The sequence below is a fragment of the Hylobates moloch genome, unplaced genomic scaffold, assembly GCF_009828535.3.
Source record: "Hylobates moloch isolate HMO894 unplaced genomic scaffold, HMol_V3 SCAFFOLD_14, whole genome shotgun sequence".
Classification (NCBI taxonomy): domain Eukaryota; kingdom Metazoa; phylum Chordata; class Mammalia; order Primates; family Hylobatidae; genus Hylobates; species Hylobates moloch.
Genome location: NW_026652289.1, coordinates 56,682,492 through 56,701,430, shown reverse-complemented (window position 1 = coordinate 56,701,430; position 18,939 = coordinate 56,682,492). Strand labels below are relative to the sequence as shown.

The window sequence follows — 18,939 nt, the reverse complement described above, 5'->3', positions numbered from 1 at the left end:
CTTTATACTTTTAGATGCTACAATGTTGGGTGCATATATATTTAAAATTGTTACATCCTTTTGATGACCATACCCCTTTTTATCATTATATATTGACCTTCTTTATCTCATCTACAGTTTTTGACTTTATTTTGTCTAAGGATAACTACTGTTGCTCTCTTTAGGTTTTTATTTGCATGGGATACTTTTTTCCATCCCTTAATGTTCATTCTCTGTACATGGTTAAAGCGCAGGTAGCATATAGATAAGTGTCTCTTTTTTTAATGCATTCAGGTGCTCTGTGTCTTTTAATTGGATAATTTAATCCATTTACATTCAAACCAGTTATTGATAGGTAAAGATTTACTAGTGCCACTTTGTTCATTATTTTATCATTTTGTAGAGCCTTTCTTCCAATACTTCTGTCTTCCCTTTGTGGTTTGATGGTTTTCTATAGTGGTATGACTTCCATCCTTTTATCTTTTGTGTATCCACTAAAGGTGGTCACCTTGAGGCTTACATAAAAGTCAGTCATATACTTACAACTGGCTATTTTATGCTTATAAAAACTAAACTTTCATGGCATGCATAAACCCTACACTTACTCACCCTTCATGTTTTATCTTTTTGATGTTACATTTTATATCTTTTTATAATTTGTGTCCCTTCACAAACTACTGTAGCTGCCATTGTTTCAATAGTTTTGTATTTCAACCTTTATATACTAGAGATATCATTGATTTACACACTGGCATTACATAATTAAAATGTTTGAATTCGACAGTATACTTACTTTTATCAGTGAGTTTTCTGCTTTCATGTTCTCATGGTACTAATTATCATTCTCCTTTAGCTTGAAGAACTTTCTTTAGAGAACTCTCAAGAAAGAAGTTCAAGAAAGTAGAGTTCTACTTTCTTGTAAGTCAGGTCTAGCAGTGCTGAATTCCCTTAGCCATTGTTTGTCTGAGAAAGTTGTTATCTCCTTTTCATTTTTGAAAGACAAAATTGCTGGGCATAGTACTATGGTTGGCAGGTCTTTTTTCTCAGAGGATTTTGAATCCCACTAACTCTGGCATGCAAGGTTTCTCATGAAAAATCTGATCATAGTCTTGTGGGGGATCCTTGTATTTAACATGCTGCTTTTTCATTGCTGCTTTTTAAAAAATACTCTGTCTTTAACTTTTGACAAATTGATTATAACATGTCTTAACTAGGATCTCTTTGGATTGATAGTATTTGGTGTCCTTTAAATTTTCTAGATCTGGAGTTCTATTTGCCCAGGCTTGAGTAGTTTTCTGCCTTTACATCTTTGAAAGTGTTTTCTCTCACTTTTTCTTTCTTCTCCTTCTGGTATTTTTTGAATTTATCTTGTTTCTCTATTTGGAACATACTTCCCCATTTCTTCATTTGCCTTTACCCTCTGCATTGTTTTCTGCACATTAGATAACCTAATAGCTTCTCCCAATCCTGTTTCGTGTAGAAGGACCTAACCAGTCAGTCTGGCCAGAAAGTCTAGGGTACCTCTCAAACCTTTGTGTCTGTCCAAACTGCTGCCTTTGTTTTTTGTTGCCTCCAGGAAATTAGGATGTGCCAAGTTCCGTTAGTACCTCAAAACATTTAAGAGAGAAGTCATTCCCTCTAGACACAGCTAAAAAGGTTGAAGTGTTAAAAGTGTGTTCCAGTTCCTTCTATCCTCGGGGTGAAGCTGAGAGTAGGATTCTCTTTGCACTATGCTGAAGAGAGGAATTCTAGCAAACGCCTATATTTTAGATCAGACTGCATTATCTCATCTTGGGGGAAGAAAGTGGGCCCACTGAATGCTCATTTATTTGTTTTCAGTGGTCTAGAGACTCAGAAATTCAGTGTCCCATCAATTCCCAGAACTATATGGTTAAGGAGGCCAACCCTTGGGAGGGAGTAGTGGCAGTTGTGACCAATCCACGAATAAACTCCTTCCAGGGATAATCTACAGAGATAATCTGCTCTAGCTTTACTGCTGGAGCAAGCCAGATGAAAAAACTCAGGAAACACTGGAACTCACAGTCAGTATCCCAGGGTTCTGCTGTTTGTTTGCCCGTTGGCTACCAGATGCAGCCTAGAGAGGAGCCCAATCCTCAAACAACAGCTAGAGAAGTATACAGACAAACCCCTTCCAGAAATTAAGTGGGGAGTGTGCTTTTTTAACTGCTTATCTGCATTGATCCAGGGAGCTGTAGTCCCTGGAAATGTCTGTGTGTTTAAAACCACCTCTTTGTTCTCTGTCACTGCAATTCATATTTTCTAAGATTTATATACAGTATCTACTATTGCATGTAATTATTTTGAATTCATTCATGTTGTTACACGCATCAATAGTTTATTAATTTTTATTGGTGAGTTAAGTATTCAATTATATGGATATACCACAGTGTGTTTATCCATATTTCTGTTGATGAAAGTTTGAGTTGCTTCGAGTTTTTTGCTATTACAAATAAAGCTGCTATAAACATTAATAAAACAAACAAAGCAAAATGAAACAACAACCCCCGCAAAAAAATCAATAAATAAAAAAATAAAAGAAACAGAGCTATATTAACAGAGGGGCAAGTACTGCTCACCAAATCCTGCTCACTATTTATATATGGTTTATATGGGTTAAAATAATAATATTTTATGGCATGTGAAAAATTATAAAAAATTCAATTTTCAGTGTCCATTAATAAAGTTTTATTGGAATGCAAATTATAGCTGCATTTCTGCTACAACAGCAGAGCCAACTAGTTATATCAGAAACCATAAGCCTGAAAAGACAATGTCCCTTTATAGAAAAACCTGGCAAACATTTATTATAGATAATTGGATTAGGTGAGCACTAATCAGAAATTATTTTAAAATCAGGTACCATTCAGAATTTGACCTTAACTTGGCTCAAGGAGAAATGAAAAGACCTTACATAAAGAGGCAATAACTAAACAACATTTATATTCAGGAGCTATTAAAACACTAGAAAACGGTATATATCACAAATAAATATTTACCTGAACCATTAGGCTTAGCCATTTCATAACAATGTTATTTCTAAAATGGATTCAACTAAGTGCACAATCACTATCTTGGATACAAATAAGGTTATTTCTTGTTTTTGATGTATGAAGATTGTATGAGTAATAAAAAATAATTGTGTAGCAGAATACCAATACAAAAAAAGTTTTCATAGTACTCACCTTTGGAAGGGCAGGCTTGGATTTGAAATTTTTGTTTCTCCTGTAGAGATAAATCATTCATTAAAAAAAGCTACTGTATAAAAACAAAAACAAAAGCTACTGTAGAGAAGAAAGATTTCAAGGTCTCTTCTAAAACAACAGATTATGTACCCATTAGCAAGACAGTAGGTCCTTTATATGAAAACACTATCTGATTCAGCCAAGCAGGCACCTTGGGAAGGAAGAATAAACAAGGAAAAGATACCTGCCTTGTTATATAAGTATAAACAGATTTACATCTGATGATTAGTAACACTGTGTTGCACATTCTAAGCTACAGGTTCATTTTCTTCAGTTGTTAGTAGCTTCTTGTACCTATAGAAGACTTATTTCTATCATATCAAGACTAAATGAGATGTCTAAGTTTCATAAATTTTTAAAAAATGTACTTATCACCAAAATGTAATCTTCCATTTTTGGTAATTAAAAATTCTATTCCACTCATTTTTTTCCTTATTCAAACCTCAATACTATACTTAAATCAGGTCTTTTTAATTTTATTTTTAGCCTTTTTTATGGCCACAGAAAAGAAGGAATAAAGTCCAACGCTTATGAATATGGGCTGGGAAGTTAGAAAGACCTGGACAACAATCTATGGTCTACCATGTATTAAGGTATGATTTTAACCTCTTTAACTTTTCATTATATAATAATGTAAAACAGGGAGGACAATACTACCTATAACTTAAAAGTTGTTGTGAGGATTAAATGAGTTAATGTATATCTCTGGGCTAGAGCAAGATCTACATAAATAGAACCTACTAATATTATTAAGCAGTGATTCAGACAAGGATTATGGAATCCAATTCAGTCACATCTCTAGCTAGTGGTCAAACGATATGCTTGGGAAAGGTCTAAAACATGTTAATGCTAATAACTAATAACTTTTTTTCCTCTTTTTTTTTCTCAGAGACAGGATGTTAATCGGTCACCCAGGCTGAAGTCCAATGGCAAGATCATGCCTCATTGCAGCCTCAACTTCCTTGGCTCAACTGATCCTCCTACCTTAGTCTCCTGAGTAGCTGGAACTACACACATGCACGACCACACCTGGCTAATTTTTTTTCTTTTTGGAGAGATGGGGTCTCTATGAAGCATGGTAGAGCATGGTTATAGCTATGTCTTCAAATCAACTCTATAATCAGTTAATGAGAAATGGAAAGCTTGGATAAGTGTTATATATCACTCAACCATTCACCATTTATAGATTTTCTTGCCTAATTTGTTAAGATTGCTAGAATTAAAGGATAATTGTAGTAAAAATTAGGAATCCTAAAACGAGCTAACAGTTTTTTCTTTCTCTGAAGGTAGGGCCTGTCTAAACAATAAGACCTTTATTATCATCTCCATAACAAATATATTCAGTCATGATTCTCCCAGTAATATGGGGGAGAAAAATCAACAAAAACACAAGCTTTTTAACACGTTGAGATTCATGGCTGTAAACGCTACCTAAATAACTTTGAGTCTTGTTTCAGTCAAAATTCTTCCCATGAAAACAACACTTCACCATCTCCCTTTTTCATTTTTTTCTGCCAGAAATTTTAAACCAGTCAAAACAAAAAACAAAAAACAAAAAAAAAAAACAATTCACATTACTGATTAGTACTGACGTGAGAATTCCATGGGCTCTCTCCAGGAGTTTGCTGCTAGTTGAATTAGCAAATATTCCATCTTTATCAAGCAAGGAGGTGCTACTTGATAGTCTGCTCTGGCGAATCCCAGTTCTGCCATTCCAGGCAATATCAAATGTATCACTGTAAAAAATATAATTTGCTTTAGTTAATCAAGACATCTTTAATTAACACTATATTGCTTAAATAAGTAAAATAAAACTTTAAATACTAAAGTTAAAATTTAGAAAAAAATGCTAAACCAACAAAAAAATGATTTCATCCAAATGACTGCCAATCAGTTGGGACTAACCGTTGTCTCATTCAGAACAAATTCCTATGAATTCCGTCATATTCACATACAAATGTGCATGTAGATGAGCACATCCTGTAGCTGATATCTTTAAATATATTATCATTCAACAACTAGTAACTAATATAATGGATTATAGTATCTTCCCTCTTTGTTAGATTTTAGAATTTTCAAATGCTACTGTAGGAATCTGTAATCCTAATATACTGTCCCATCCTATGGAATATCTAATTTCCTCCTGAAAGGTCTTATTCACACACACACACACACACACACACACACACACTCACTACTCACACACCCATTAAACTTACTAAGTCCTATGAGACTCTAGACACTGCAGATATAGCAATGAACAAAACATAACATTATCAGTGATTGTAACATAATAATTAATGGAGGACTTACCAGGTAAAGTAGTAGTATCCAACAACAAATGAATGGATAAAGAAAATGTGGTATATACATACAATGGAATGCTATTCGGTCATTTAAAAAAGAATAAAATCCTATCATTTGGACAACATGGACAAACACAGAGTACATTATGTTAACTGAAATAAGCCAGACACAGAAAGACAAACACTGCATGACCCCATTCGTATGTGGAATCTAAATAAGTTGCTCTCACAGAAGTACTGAATACAGCAGTGATTACCAGAGACTGGAAAAGGTAATGAGGTGGAGGGGTGCAGTAAGCGGAGAGGCTGGTCAACGGGTACGAAGTTACAGTAAGACAAAAGGAATAAATTGTGGTCTTCTATTGCACAATGAAGTGATTACAGTTAACAATAAGGTATTGTATACCTGAAAATATCTAGAAGAGAAAATTTTGAAAGAGAAATGTTCCCACCACAAAAAAAGACACATATTTGAGACGATGAATATGGTAATTACCTTAATTTGATCATTACACAATATATACAGGTATCAAAACATCACACTGTACTTGATAATATGTACAATTATTACGAGTGAACTAAAATTTTTTTAAAAGAAGTTTCAGGAGATAGCTACTTACAACAATTTCACATTTGTCCATATTTATAAATCTCAGCTTCCATTTGCTTAGAGCATTAATTCAAGATCTATAAATGGCATGTAATCAATAAACCATTTAGAAACGCTTGTATTTTCATTATTTTGTGCTAAACCATTAAAAAAATTTAGTGAATCATTATCCTTAAGATAACGTGTCTTCTCAAATGAGAGAATCGTATTGCACTTAAGATGGTTTGTGTGTGCACTTATATTTTTCTCATTTAAAAAAATGAGTGGTACTCTGGCTTTAGAAAAAAAAACAAAAGGAGAGAGAGAGAGAAGAGAGTGAGAGGAAGGAAGGAAGCAAGTGAGGGAAGAAGGAAAGCAGGAAGGAATGAAAGAACAAAGGGAGGGAGGGAGAGGGAGGAAAAAATGCAGTACGAAAATACATTCCTGGTGAAGATGCTGTGAAAAGTGTTGAAATGACAACATATCCTGCAGTAGGGACTGTTGAGGAAAAAATTATTTAAAAAAAAGAAAACAGGATTCAAAGCATTACATAAATTGAGTTGATAAAGCAGTGGCAAGGTTTGAGAGGATTGACTCCAATTCTGGAGTTCTACTGTGGATAAAAGGCTATCAAACAGCATTGGATGCTACAGGGAAATCTTTCCTGCAAGGAAGAGGCAACTGATGTGCAAATTTCATTGTCTTATTTTAAGAAATTGCCATAGCCACTCCAATTTTCAGCATCCACCACCTTAATCAGTCAGCAGCCATCAACATCAAGGAAAGACCCTCTACCAGCAAAAAGATCATGACTCACTGAAGGCTCAGATGATTGTTTTTTTTTTTTTAGCAACAAAGTATTTTTTAATTAAGGTGTGTATGTATTTTTTAAACATAATACTATTGCACAATTGACAGACTACAGTAGAGTATAAACATAACTTTTATATGCACTGGGAAACCAAAAAATTTGTGTTATTTGTTTTACTGAGAATTCGTTTTATTGTGGTGGTCTGGAACTGAACCAGAAACCCATATAGATCACTTCAGGTATCCAAAACGGAAAGTACAAAGAAAGAAGCACAAACTAGAAATTAGGAAACTTAAAACCACTAAACTGCTTTGTGAAATGAGGCATATTGCGGTTTCTTTTTTGTATAATCAAGAAAATTGGGTTCCCATTTGATGACTAGGGTGAGAATACTGCCAACAGATGAAACTGAAGGTACACAGGTCAAGGTTAACTATCTAATTTGTGTTCGGGTAAAATTTAACATGTAAATATGGTGGTAGATATCATAATTAGCCAAATACTACTGTTAAGAAAACAAAGGACACACAATATAAAGATAGCAAATAGCTTAATTTGTGGCATTCAAAGTGCACATATTTGTGGCTAGATACTTGGGCTGTGACAGATCTTGCATATGAAGTTAGTGAACCTAGACTTTTAAATAAGCAATAAAGAGTCATGAAAAAGTTACTGAGCAGACAAGTGACAATTATGTATTAGAAAGACATAGTGACTCAACTGGAAAAAATGACCAATGAAGTTATACCTTCATTTTAATGACAGACCATCCTTATTACCACAGTATTAGGAAGCTCAATTTTTTGATGATGTTTAAAACATAAGAGAATACTTTCTAGAAACAATGTTCTCCTCCTACAAATTACAATCTTTATTAAATATATAAAAAACAAAGAGACTTTATGAACTCATAAAATTATTTATATTTGTTACTGTCAAATTTTTCTCAGGAATTCGTCATTGAAAATAGTAAAAGGTAAGCTTTGGTAATCGCACTCACCCAAAAAAGGTATTGGATGGTTTGATGTAAATCAAACTATTCAATTATTACTTCCCAATAAGATTTCTCCACAGAAAGCAGCAGAATAACCCTTAAATTTTGTAAAAGACATAAAATGCAAGAAGGGTCTCAGCAATTAAAATATATGAGCTTATTTTAAGTTATTCTGAAGAAACTTTTTCAAAATTGTAAAGCCATTTTACCAGAAGCAACTGTAGACAAATTTTGTTAACTTTAACCTATTAATGTGTTATTACATCACTTACAAAGGATTTAAGAAAAAAAACAAAACAAGCCTGAATTACTTCAAACTTTTAAAGTCACAAAAATATCAACAAGAATGCTAGTTATTTCTTCTATATGTCCTTGAAAACATAAACCAAACACACTTACTGTTGGTTTTTTTCATTTAGAGCATTCATGCCCTGGAGATCAGAAAGAGGTGTTCTGGGATTTTTCCGGGTTATACCTAGCAAAATTTAAAAAACAGAAAATTTCAAATCAGTGCAAAGAAAAATGAAACATGAAATAATTTTTCTAAAGACAAATGAAAATTTAATAACGAGTATTTGCTAAATATTTCAGAAATATCTAATTACATGACCCAAGTCTCATAACTGTCATAGATCTTAGTTAACAATGAACCCAATTAGAAAATTTAATAATGAAATCTTTTATTTCTTCTTTCATTGAATCATTAACTTCAGGAAATACAAGGGTGATTGGACTGAAGGCCCAGAAGTGTACAAGTTCATTTTTATTTTTAGGTTCGGGGGGGTACACATGAAGGTTTGTTACAAAGGTAAACTCATGTAACGGGGGTTTGTTGTGCAGATTATTTCACCCAGGTATTAAGCCCAGTACTCAACAGTTATTTTTTCTGCTCCTCTCCCTCCTCCCAACCTCCATCTTCAACTAGACCTCACTGTCTGTTGTTTCCTTCGTGTTCATAAGTTTTTATCATTTAGCTCCCACTTATAAGTGAGAATATGCAGTATTTGGTTTTCTGTTCCTGCATTTAGTTTGCTAAGGACAATAGCCTCCAGCTCCATCCATGTTCCCACAAAAGACACGATCTTGTTCTTTTTGTGACTGCACAAATTCATTTCTTATTTTGATGCATCATTTTTTAGCAATACATTTCTGACATGTTCAGATAAATACAATGAGTATCAATGTATTGAGAATTAATGTTATAAATACAATGAATATAAAAGAAGACAAATTGCTTCCTTAAGAATTACCAATTATTTAAAAAATGTAATGTTCTTCAAATCATATGATAAACATTTAAGTTCTGTAAGCATAAGGCTATCAATTTTTATAACACACAAACATTTAATATACGTAAGGCACACTGGAAAAAAGAAGTAAAAGTATCTCTATTCAAGTTGACCATCTTGTAGGCAGAAAATCCTATGGAATAAATTAAAAAAAACTGATTTGGACTAATAAACGAGTTCTGCAAAACTACAGGAAACAAATAAATATACAGTGGTGGCCAGGTGTAGTTGCAGATGCCTGTAATCCCAGCACTTTGGGAGGCCAAGGCAGGCAGATCACTTGAGCTTTGTAGTTCAAGACAAGCTGGGCAACTCGGACTTCATCTATACTAAAAATAAAATATATATATAAGTGCTTAGAAGAGTGCTTGGCACATAGTCAACACTATATCCACATGAAGTGATTATTATCTTTCTGTATGAATGAGGGAAACTGAAAACCCACAGGAGACTCTTTGTGCTGTTTAAATCATGCAAACCGGCCAGGCACAGTGGCCCATGCTGGTAATCCCAACAGTTTGGGAGGCCAAGACAGGCAGATTACTTGAGCCCAGGAGTTCAGGACAAGCCTGGGCAACATGCTGAAACCCCACCTCTACAAAAAATACAAAAATTAGCTGGGTGTAGTGGCTCACACCTATAGTCCCAGCTTGAGAGGCTGATGTGGGAGAACTGCTTGGGCCCCGGAGGTCGAGGCTGCAGTGAGCTGAGGTCATGCCACTGCATTCTAGCCTGGGCGACAGAGTGAGACCCTGTCTTGGAGTGGGGACGGGGTTGGGGGAGGAGCGGCGGAAATAGCAATAAATATTCTGAAATGAAATTTTTAAAAGTATAAAATGTCTACATTGAAAACTATAAAACATCATTAAAAGAAAATAAAGACCCAACTAAATGGAATGCTATCTATGTGCCTGAATTGGAAAATATAATATTGTTAAGATGTCAGTGTTCCCTAAACTGACCTACAGATCAATGCATTTTCTATTAAAATTCCAGATAATTATTTTTGTAGAAATGAATGAGACAATCCTAAAATTAACATGGAAATACAAGGGATCCAGAAGAGCTGAAACAATCTTGCAAACAATCTTCAAGGAGGATGGCTTGAGTCCAAGAGTTCAAGGCTACAGTGAGTTATGATTACACCATCTCACCCCAGCCTGGATGACAGAGGAAGACTCCATCTCAAAGAAGGAGGAAGAAAGAAAGAAGAGACAGAAGAAAGGAGGAGGGGGATGAGGAGTAAATTTCTAGACAAGAGATTAGGCAATGGTTACCATTTTTACATCAATTGTTAAGTATTTTAAACATAAAAGTGGCCTAAAGAATAATATACTAAACACTTATGATGGATCACTCAGATTAAAAAATGAAGCTCTGTGTAGCCCACTCCCTGATCCCATTTAAAAATCATCAGATCTAGTCAGGTGCAGTGGCTCCCACCTGTAATCCCAGCACTTTGGGAGGCCAAGGTGGGCACATTACCTGAGGTCAGGAGTTCGAGACCAGCCTGGCTAACATCGTAAAACCCCATCTCTACAAAAATACAAAAATTAGCCCGGCATGGTGGCACGCACTTGTAATCCCAACTACTCAGGAGGCTGAGGCAGGAGAATCACTCGAACCCGGAAGGCAGAGGTTGCAGTGAGCCAAGATCGCACCATTGCACTCCAGCCTGGATGACAGAGCGAGCCTCCATCTCAAAAACAACAACAACAACAACAAATCCATCAGATCCCAAGATCGCCCATTTGTTCGAATTAGCAAAAAAGAATTTTAAAATAGCTATCTTGAGATAGTATCAAATATTCCAACAACATGTAACTGGAGTTTCAGAAGGAAAAAAGAAATTGTAGCAGAAAAAATTTTTGAAAAATATTGGCCAAAAACTTTCTAAATTTGATGAAAAACAATGAAAGTCCAAAAGGTACAGCAAATCCCAAAGAAAATTAATATAAATCATATTTAGGGACATGAGAATCAAACTGCTGAATGCCAAATATAAAGAGAAAATTTTAAAGTCAAAGGAAAAAAAGGTACATGACATATGAAGGAATGACAATGGGATGCCATCTGAGTAATCATCACAAATAAAGCCCTAAGAACATGGAACATCTTTAAAATGCCAAAAATTTGATAGTTCGTAATGATGTTAAACATATGCCTACTTCACGAAGTAACTCCACTCATAAGTATTTACTGAGGAGTAAAAATATACGTCTGCAAAATGACTCAAAAAAGAATGTTTATAGTACTGTTGTTCACAATAGCTCTAACAATATATATAACTCTTAACTACACCAACAAATCAATAAGCACAATTATATACATTATATATATCATATAAATTAAATACAATGTGTGTATATACATATACAATGGAACACACTTGAGCAACAAATGATATATGGAAAAACATGCATAAATACATGCATAACTACGTTGCATAACACAATCAGAACACAAAATACATACTATGTAATCCCACTTGAGTAAAATTTTTAGAAAATGTAAAACTGACTTATAGTAATAAATCTGTGGTTACCTAAAGGAGGTGGGAAAATGTACAAGAGAATAAGGATAAATTTTGATATAACTCTTTGCTAATATTCTTAATGTCTTTGTGTTTATATGCTTTAGGTTTGTCTCTTGTAAGCATTCTATAGCTAAATTTTGCTCATCTTCCTTAATTCATAATGTTTTTTTAAACTGTTCAGTTTAGTCCATTTTAATTTTCTGCTATAATTGATACATCTGGAATTTTTTTCTGACATCTTAGTTTATGTTTTTTTATTTACCTTAACTATTATATGCTTTTATCCAGGCTTCTATTGTTTTCTTTGTATTTTGACTTCTTTTGCTCCACAAATTGTATACACTTTCTGCTTTATTTTTCCTTAAATGTTTAACATACTCATGAATTCTAATCTAATAATCTGTTCTCTTTCCCTGAAGAGTACAAGAACCTTCAAATGTTTTAATTAAAGTCCCCTTCTCATTAGGGGTGTTATTATTACCCAATACTTATATTCACCTTGTTTCTTTTCCTTCATCAAGCAAATTAGATGTAAGTTTTATAAAACTGTTGCTTATTTAGCTTTATATATACATTTACCAAGTCCTTTATTAAATATCAAAACTTCTAGTGGGTTCAGCTTCTATCTTGCTCAACTAAATTTTTAAAATATATATAGGTGAGCATCTGCTCAGATTACTATCTAGCTTTAATAATTGCTATCATGCATATTTGCCTGGTACATCACTGTCCATCCTTTTATTTTCACCTCTTTAATTAAAAATCATGTAGCTATCACTTAAACTACTGAAAAAGTCATTGAGCGTTTAACTGGTGAGTGTAAACCATTTATATTAATTTTAAATAATACTTGTTTCTGGCATGTTATTTCATGTTTTTCATTTATTTCACTCTTTCATTTTTTTCCTTCTTGATTTTCACTTTATAAGGTCTCTTATGCTACCTTAAAAGATACAAATTGTTATTACTGTGGTTGTCCTTAAGGCACATGTTCAATTTATTTACCTATACTGATTTCCTAAACTTGAAAAGATTATGTTAATTCAAGAGCAGTAGAGCTCCCCGCTTTCCCTTCAGTTTTCACCAAAATGCATGCCAGTATCTTCTATATTTGTCTCTGTATACCATCTGCAAGCAGTAGTTCTGATCATATACAATTTTTTATTTTGGATATTCTTAGTTTCACAAAAAATAATCTCTTCTAGGTATTTACTTGTAACTTGTACCAGGCTTCATGACATGTAATTAAACATTTTTTATTGGAATAAAAATTTCAAAGTTAAACATATATATGTTAAGTATACAGTTAAATAAGTTTTGCTAAATGCATTCACCACACTAACAACCACCAAAGAAAGATACAAAACATTTCCATCATCACCAAAGTTGCCTTATGCCCCTTCTTGGACAATCTCCGACACTTACTTATGGGTCAAGATAATTACTAACTTGCTCTCCACACAGATTGGCTTGTATTGACTAGAACTTTATACAGATGGAATAAAACAGTATGCTTTGAGGATAGGCCTTCCCTTAGCATAATAGTTTAGAGATTCATCCGTAAAAGTCTTTTGTGAATATATACTTTCATTTCTTAGGTAAATAACTGAGATTTGAATTCATGAAACATATGGGAAAAATATGCTTATCTTTATAAAACTGACAAACTGTTTTCGGAAATAACTGTACTATTTGACAGTGCCAAGAGACAGTATGAGAGCTCCAGTTGCTCCACATCCTTATCAGTTTGTATTTCAACTTCTTACATTTTAGCCACTATAGAGGTATAAGTGACCTTACTCAGATTACAATTTGCCTTTCCATAATGAATAACAAAGTTGAACATCTTTCATGAGAACACAGACAAATCTTCTTTTGTGGAAGTGTATGTTCAAATCTTTGGCCCATTTAAAAACTGGCCTTTTTATCTTATTATTGTAGGAGTTTTTATATTTTGTTTTCAAGTCCATTATCAGGTATGAATATTACAAATTGTAATAAATACTGTTTCCCAGGCTGCGGTATGTTTTTTGTTTTCTTAACAGCAGTTAAGAAAAGTAGTTTTCAAATTGGCTAACTCCAATTTGTCAATTTTTTCCTTTTATATTCATGCTCTTATGTCTCATCTAAGAAACTTTTGCCTGTCCCAAGATTACGAAAATTTGTTTCTCAGGTTTTCTTCTATTTTAATACAAATTTAATAGTTTTGGTCCTTACAAAGAGCTGTATGACACATTTCAAAATTAACTTACATGTATGATATAACGGTCAAAGTTCTCTTATACCTTATGGATATCCAGCTGTTCTAGTGCTATTTGTTTAAAAGACTATCCCTTACCCCCACTAAATTATCTTGGTGCCTTAACAGAAAATCAACTGACTGTGTATGGGTAGATCTGTACTTTGTATTTGGTTCATTAATCTATCGATCCTTAACACCAATAGAACAATGTCATGAATATTTTAGTCTTAAAATCATATAATGTAAATTATCCAGCTTTGTTCTGTTTAAAAATTGTTTTGGACAGTCTGAGCATTCTACATTTCTCTATAAGGTTTAGATTCAGCTTGTTAATTTCTACCAAAAAATCTGCTATTATACTTATTGGGTTGAATTCAATCTATAGATCCATCTGAGAGAGAGCTGCAACTCAAAAATACAAACATAAATATGTATCTCTCTTCATTGTATTCTTCAATTTCTCCTAGTAGTGTACAACTCTTAAACATATTTGTTAAATTTATCCCCAAGTATTTCATGTTTCTGTTAATTATCTACTGCATATTAAATTACTCCAAAATCCAATACTTTAAAACAAGTTATCATCTCATATAGTTTTTAGAGGAACAACAATTCAGGAGTGGCTTAGCTGGGTGGTTCTGACTCAATATGTCTCAAGAGGTTGTATTCAAGCTATTAGCCAAGGCTGCAGTCATCTCAACACTGGAATGAAGGATCCACTTCTAAGGTCACTCACACAGTTGGTGACAAGCCTCAGTTCATACTGAGTTTTGGCTACTCACAAATAGCATCTTGTTTCTCCAAGAGACAGTGATTTCAGAGAGGCCTAGCAAGTGAAGCAGTACCCCAGAAGGAAATTGGAGTCTTTTACAGAAATCTTAAAAGTGACATACCATCATTTTTGCCATGTGCTTTCTGTTACACAGACCAACTCTTGTAAAATATAGGAGAGGACTATAAAAGCTTGTGACATCTAGGAGGCTGGCTGCCATAGATGTACAGTAAATGGAATTTGTAAATCATTTTCTAAGTGCTCATGGCTAGGACATTACAATTTTCTATAATTACTTGGTATCCTGTAAAAATGTTAAACTCACTTTTTAGTTTTAAGAGCGCTTTTCCTTAAATAGGAAGTGTGATTCCTTCGCACTTCCTATATTAATGAATTTGTTGACTACTTCTTTTCAATCTATGTACAATTTCTTTTTGTTGCCTTTTTGCACCACCTGTGACCTTTAGTAAACGTCAAATCTAAGTGGCAAAAGATGTCCTTGCCTTGTTCTTAATGTTAGGGAAAAAGTATTCAATCTTTCACTATTAAGTATGGAGTTTGCTGTAGGATTTTCATGCATATTCTTTATAAAGTAGAGGAAATTGGTCTCTATTCCTAGGCTACTAAAAGTTTTAAAATAGAATGAGCGTGGTATTAAGACAAACTTTTTCTCCATCTACTGAGACAATCATATGTGGCTTTCTTTTTATATGGTTAACATGGTCAAGCCAACCTTTCTCATCCCTGGAATAAATTCCATGTTGTCTTCATATATTATCTTTAATATACTGCTGAATTCAGCCAGCTATTATTATTTCTATATCCACCCATCATGAAGTTATACTGGTCTATAGTTTTCTTATAATGGTTTTGGTAACAGAATAATAACACTGGCCTCATGAAATGATTTGGATAGTGTTCCCTTCTCCTCTGCTTTTTGAAAGAGTTGAAGGGAACTGGTACAATAGTCATTTCTTAAATAAAATTACTTATGAGCCTATCTTGGCCTAAACTTTGTGTGGGAGGAAAATTTTAGTTAAGAATTCAATATTGTAAAAAGATATCGTACTATTCATATTTTCTGTATTTTCTTGGGTTGATTTTAATAACCGTTCACATTCAAGGAATTTTTCCATTTCACGTAAGTTGAACTGATTGCCATAAATGTTCATAATCTCTGTCAAACTTTTGATTTCTGTAGCATATACAATTGTGTCCACTCTTTCATTCTAGGTAATAGCTTTGTGTCTTCTCTCACTTTTCTAGATCAGAATAGCTATAACTGCACTGTCCAATACAGTAGCCACTAGCTATATGTGACTATATAAACTCATTAAACAAAATTAGAACTTCAGTTTCAGCTGCACCAGACACAGTTCAGGTGCTTAACAGCCACATGTGGCTAGTGGCTACAGTACTGACAGTGTAGCTGGAGAACATTTCCACATCGCAGAAAGTTCTACTGCACCATGCTGGCCTAGAGATTTATCAACTTCATTGTTCTTTTCAAAAAACCAGCTTTAGGCCAGATGTAATGGCTCACATCTGTAATCCTAGTACCTTGGGAGGCCAAGGCAGGAGGATTGCTTGAAGCCAGGAGTTTGAGACCAGCCTGGACAACATAGTAAGACTCTATCTCCACAAATAAAATTTTAAAAATTAGCAGGGTATGGTGGCATGCACCTGCAGACCCAGCTACTTGAGAGACTGGGGTTGGAGGATCACTTGAGCCAAGGAGGTCAAGGCTGCAATAAGCCATGATTGTGTCATTGCACTCCAGTCTGGGTGACAGAACGAGCTCCTATCTCTAAAATATGAAACAAAACAAAGTAAAATGGTGGCATGCACCTGTAGTCCAAGGTGCTTGGGAGGCTGAGGCATGAGAATCACTTGAACCCGGGAGGTGGAGGTTGCAGTCAGCCAAAATCATGACACTGCACTCCAGCCTGGGTGACAAGCCAGACTCCATCTCAGAAAAAAAAAAAAAAAAAAGTTTTATTTACTTTACGCCCTTCTACTTATTTGGAGTCTAATATGCTCTTTTCTTCCTAGCTTAAGGTGAAAGCCTCAATCACTGATTATTTTACCTTACTTTTCTAATTTAAGAATTTAAAACTGTAAGTTTTCTCCTAAGTACTTCTTTATTTGTATTCCATAAGTTGTAATACGTTCTTTCCATCATCTTTCAGATCAAAAAACTTCCAAGTTACCCTTATGAAATTTTTTCAACTCATTAGTTACATATGCATTTTATTTTTCAAATATGTGAGGGTTTCCCAGATATATCTGTTAATTGATTTGCATTTAATTCCATTTTGATCAGACAATTCACTAAACTTTCAATCATCTGAATGACCATCCTGATACCTGAGGTTAGGGACATTAAAGTGGGCACTGTCAGCATGTTGAGGGTAATGACGTGGAGTAAACCCTCAGCCCTTCCCTGGCAATTGCTGATCCTTCATCTTGCTGATACACATCATATTCTCGATCATCCCAAACAGGACTGAAGGCCAAAAGAATGGGTGCAAATTACAGTGAGATTCTTGTTTTCTACCCCTGCTCTCCTTCTGCCATCTCCTTCTTTCTAGGTCTCCTGTCATTTCTGGAAGAGAGCTGTAGCTCATGCTCCCCAAAACTTTAATTTTTCCTCACTCCTCTAATTTCCTCCCTGAGAAATTTCAGAGAAGAGCCACTTTGGAGAGAAGGCGAGAGCACCAGAAACAAAGAGAAGGAGGAAAGGCCACAATATCTTTATGTCTTAATATTGAAGGTCACACACTGTAACTTCTGCCACATTCCATTTCTTGGAAGCAAGTCACTAAGTATAGCACATGCCTTATGAAGGGGGGAGTATCAATTTGTGGACATATTTTAAACCACCAGAATAATGTCAGATTTTTTTACTTGAAACAGTCATTTTTTAAATTAAGAGAAGCCAAGAAAATATGTGTAGTCATTTATATTTTTACACATATTTATTAGTTCTGCCTTCTTTATTCCTTCCAGTAATTCATGCATGTATCAGCAAACTAGAGTCCATGGCCTAAACCAAACCCATTGCCTGGTTTTGTATGACCTATGACCTATGAATGGCTTATATAGTTTTTAACTGAGGAGAAAAAAAAGAACATTTTTGTACCATGTGAAAATTGTTTGAAATTTAAGTATCAGTGTCCATAATAAAGCTTTATTGGAACACAGCGATACTCATTTATTTATGTATTGTCTATGGCTCCCTTCACAGAAGAATTGGGTAGCCGCGACAGAAACTATACTGGCCTACAAAGCTTAAAATGTTTACTATCTGCTTTTTGCAGAAAAAATTTGGCAACCCCTACTATAGACCCAAGTTACGATCATGGGGTGATTTCCCTTGAGCCTGAAGAATTTCTATTATCATTTCCCATATAATACATATGGTGACAAATTCCCAGACTCTTAGTCTGAAAATGTATTTCACCTTCATTTTTGAAGGATACTTTTGCTACATGATAACAGGACATTGTGGATAACATATCATAGCAACAGTGGATACTGTTAGGTTCTTCTGAAGATTGTTAATTTTTCTTCTGTCAGTTAATTTGTCTGGACCCAAACTGCAAATAATGAAATTCTGGCTCGAATTTTTTTGGGGGAGGTGGGGGACGTGACATATTAAACATGATTTTTTGACACCTTTTGGCCTTCATTATTTTTACTGAGAAGTCAGGTGTTAATCATCTCATTATTCCTCTGTATTTAATATGTATATCTTTTCCAGGCTGCTTTCAAGATTTTCTCTTTACCTTTGACATTTTAGCAGTTTATCTATAATGTGCCTAGGTGTAGTTTTCCTTCATATTTACCCTGCTTTGTGTTCACTGATCTTCCTGGATCTGTAAGCTAGTATTTGTTTGTTTGTTGTGAGACAGAGTCTCGCTCTGTTGCCTAGGCTGGAGTGCAGTGGTGTGACCTCAACTCACTGCAACCTCTGCCTCCCAGGTTCGAGCAATTGTGCTTCAGCCACACGAGGAGGCTGGGATTACAGGCGTGCACCACCACGCCTGGCTAAATTTTGTATTTTTAGTAGAGACACGGTTTCACTATGTTGAGTGTGTGTGTTTTGTTTTGTTTTAAATCAAGTAAGGGATGTTTTCTGCCACTGTCTTCAAATAA

General features: G+C 34.5%; 1 protein-coding gene across 5 annotated transcripts in view; it reads right to left on the bottom strand.

Moving 5' to 3' along the window:
- The window catches only part of MYO9A (myosin IXA), a 300,242-nt gene that overhangs the window by 101,926 nt on the left and 179,377 nt on the right, over window positions 1–18,939 (bottom strand). For all 5 annotated transcript variants that reach the window (XM_058427939.1, XM_032174780.2, XM_032174781.2 and 2 more), the window contains 3 exons: window positions 8,342–8,417; window positions 4,835–4,978; window positions 3,183–3,222 (listed from right to left, as the gene is read on the bottom strand). In XM_058427939.1, the coding sequence (XP_058283922.1) occupies window positions 3,183–3,222; window positions 4,835–4,978; window positions 8,342–8,417 (260 nt within the window). The remainder of the gene's footprint in view (window positions 1–3,182; window positions 3,223–4,834; window positions 4,979–8,341; window positions 8,418–18,939) is intronic.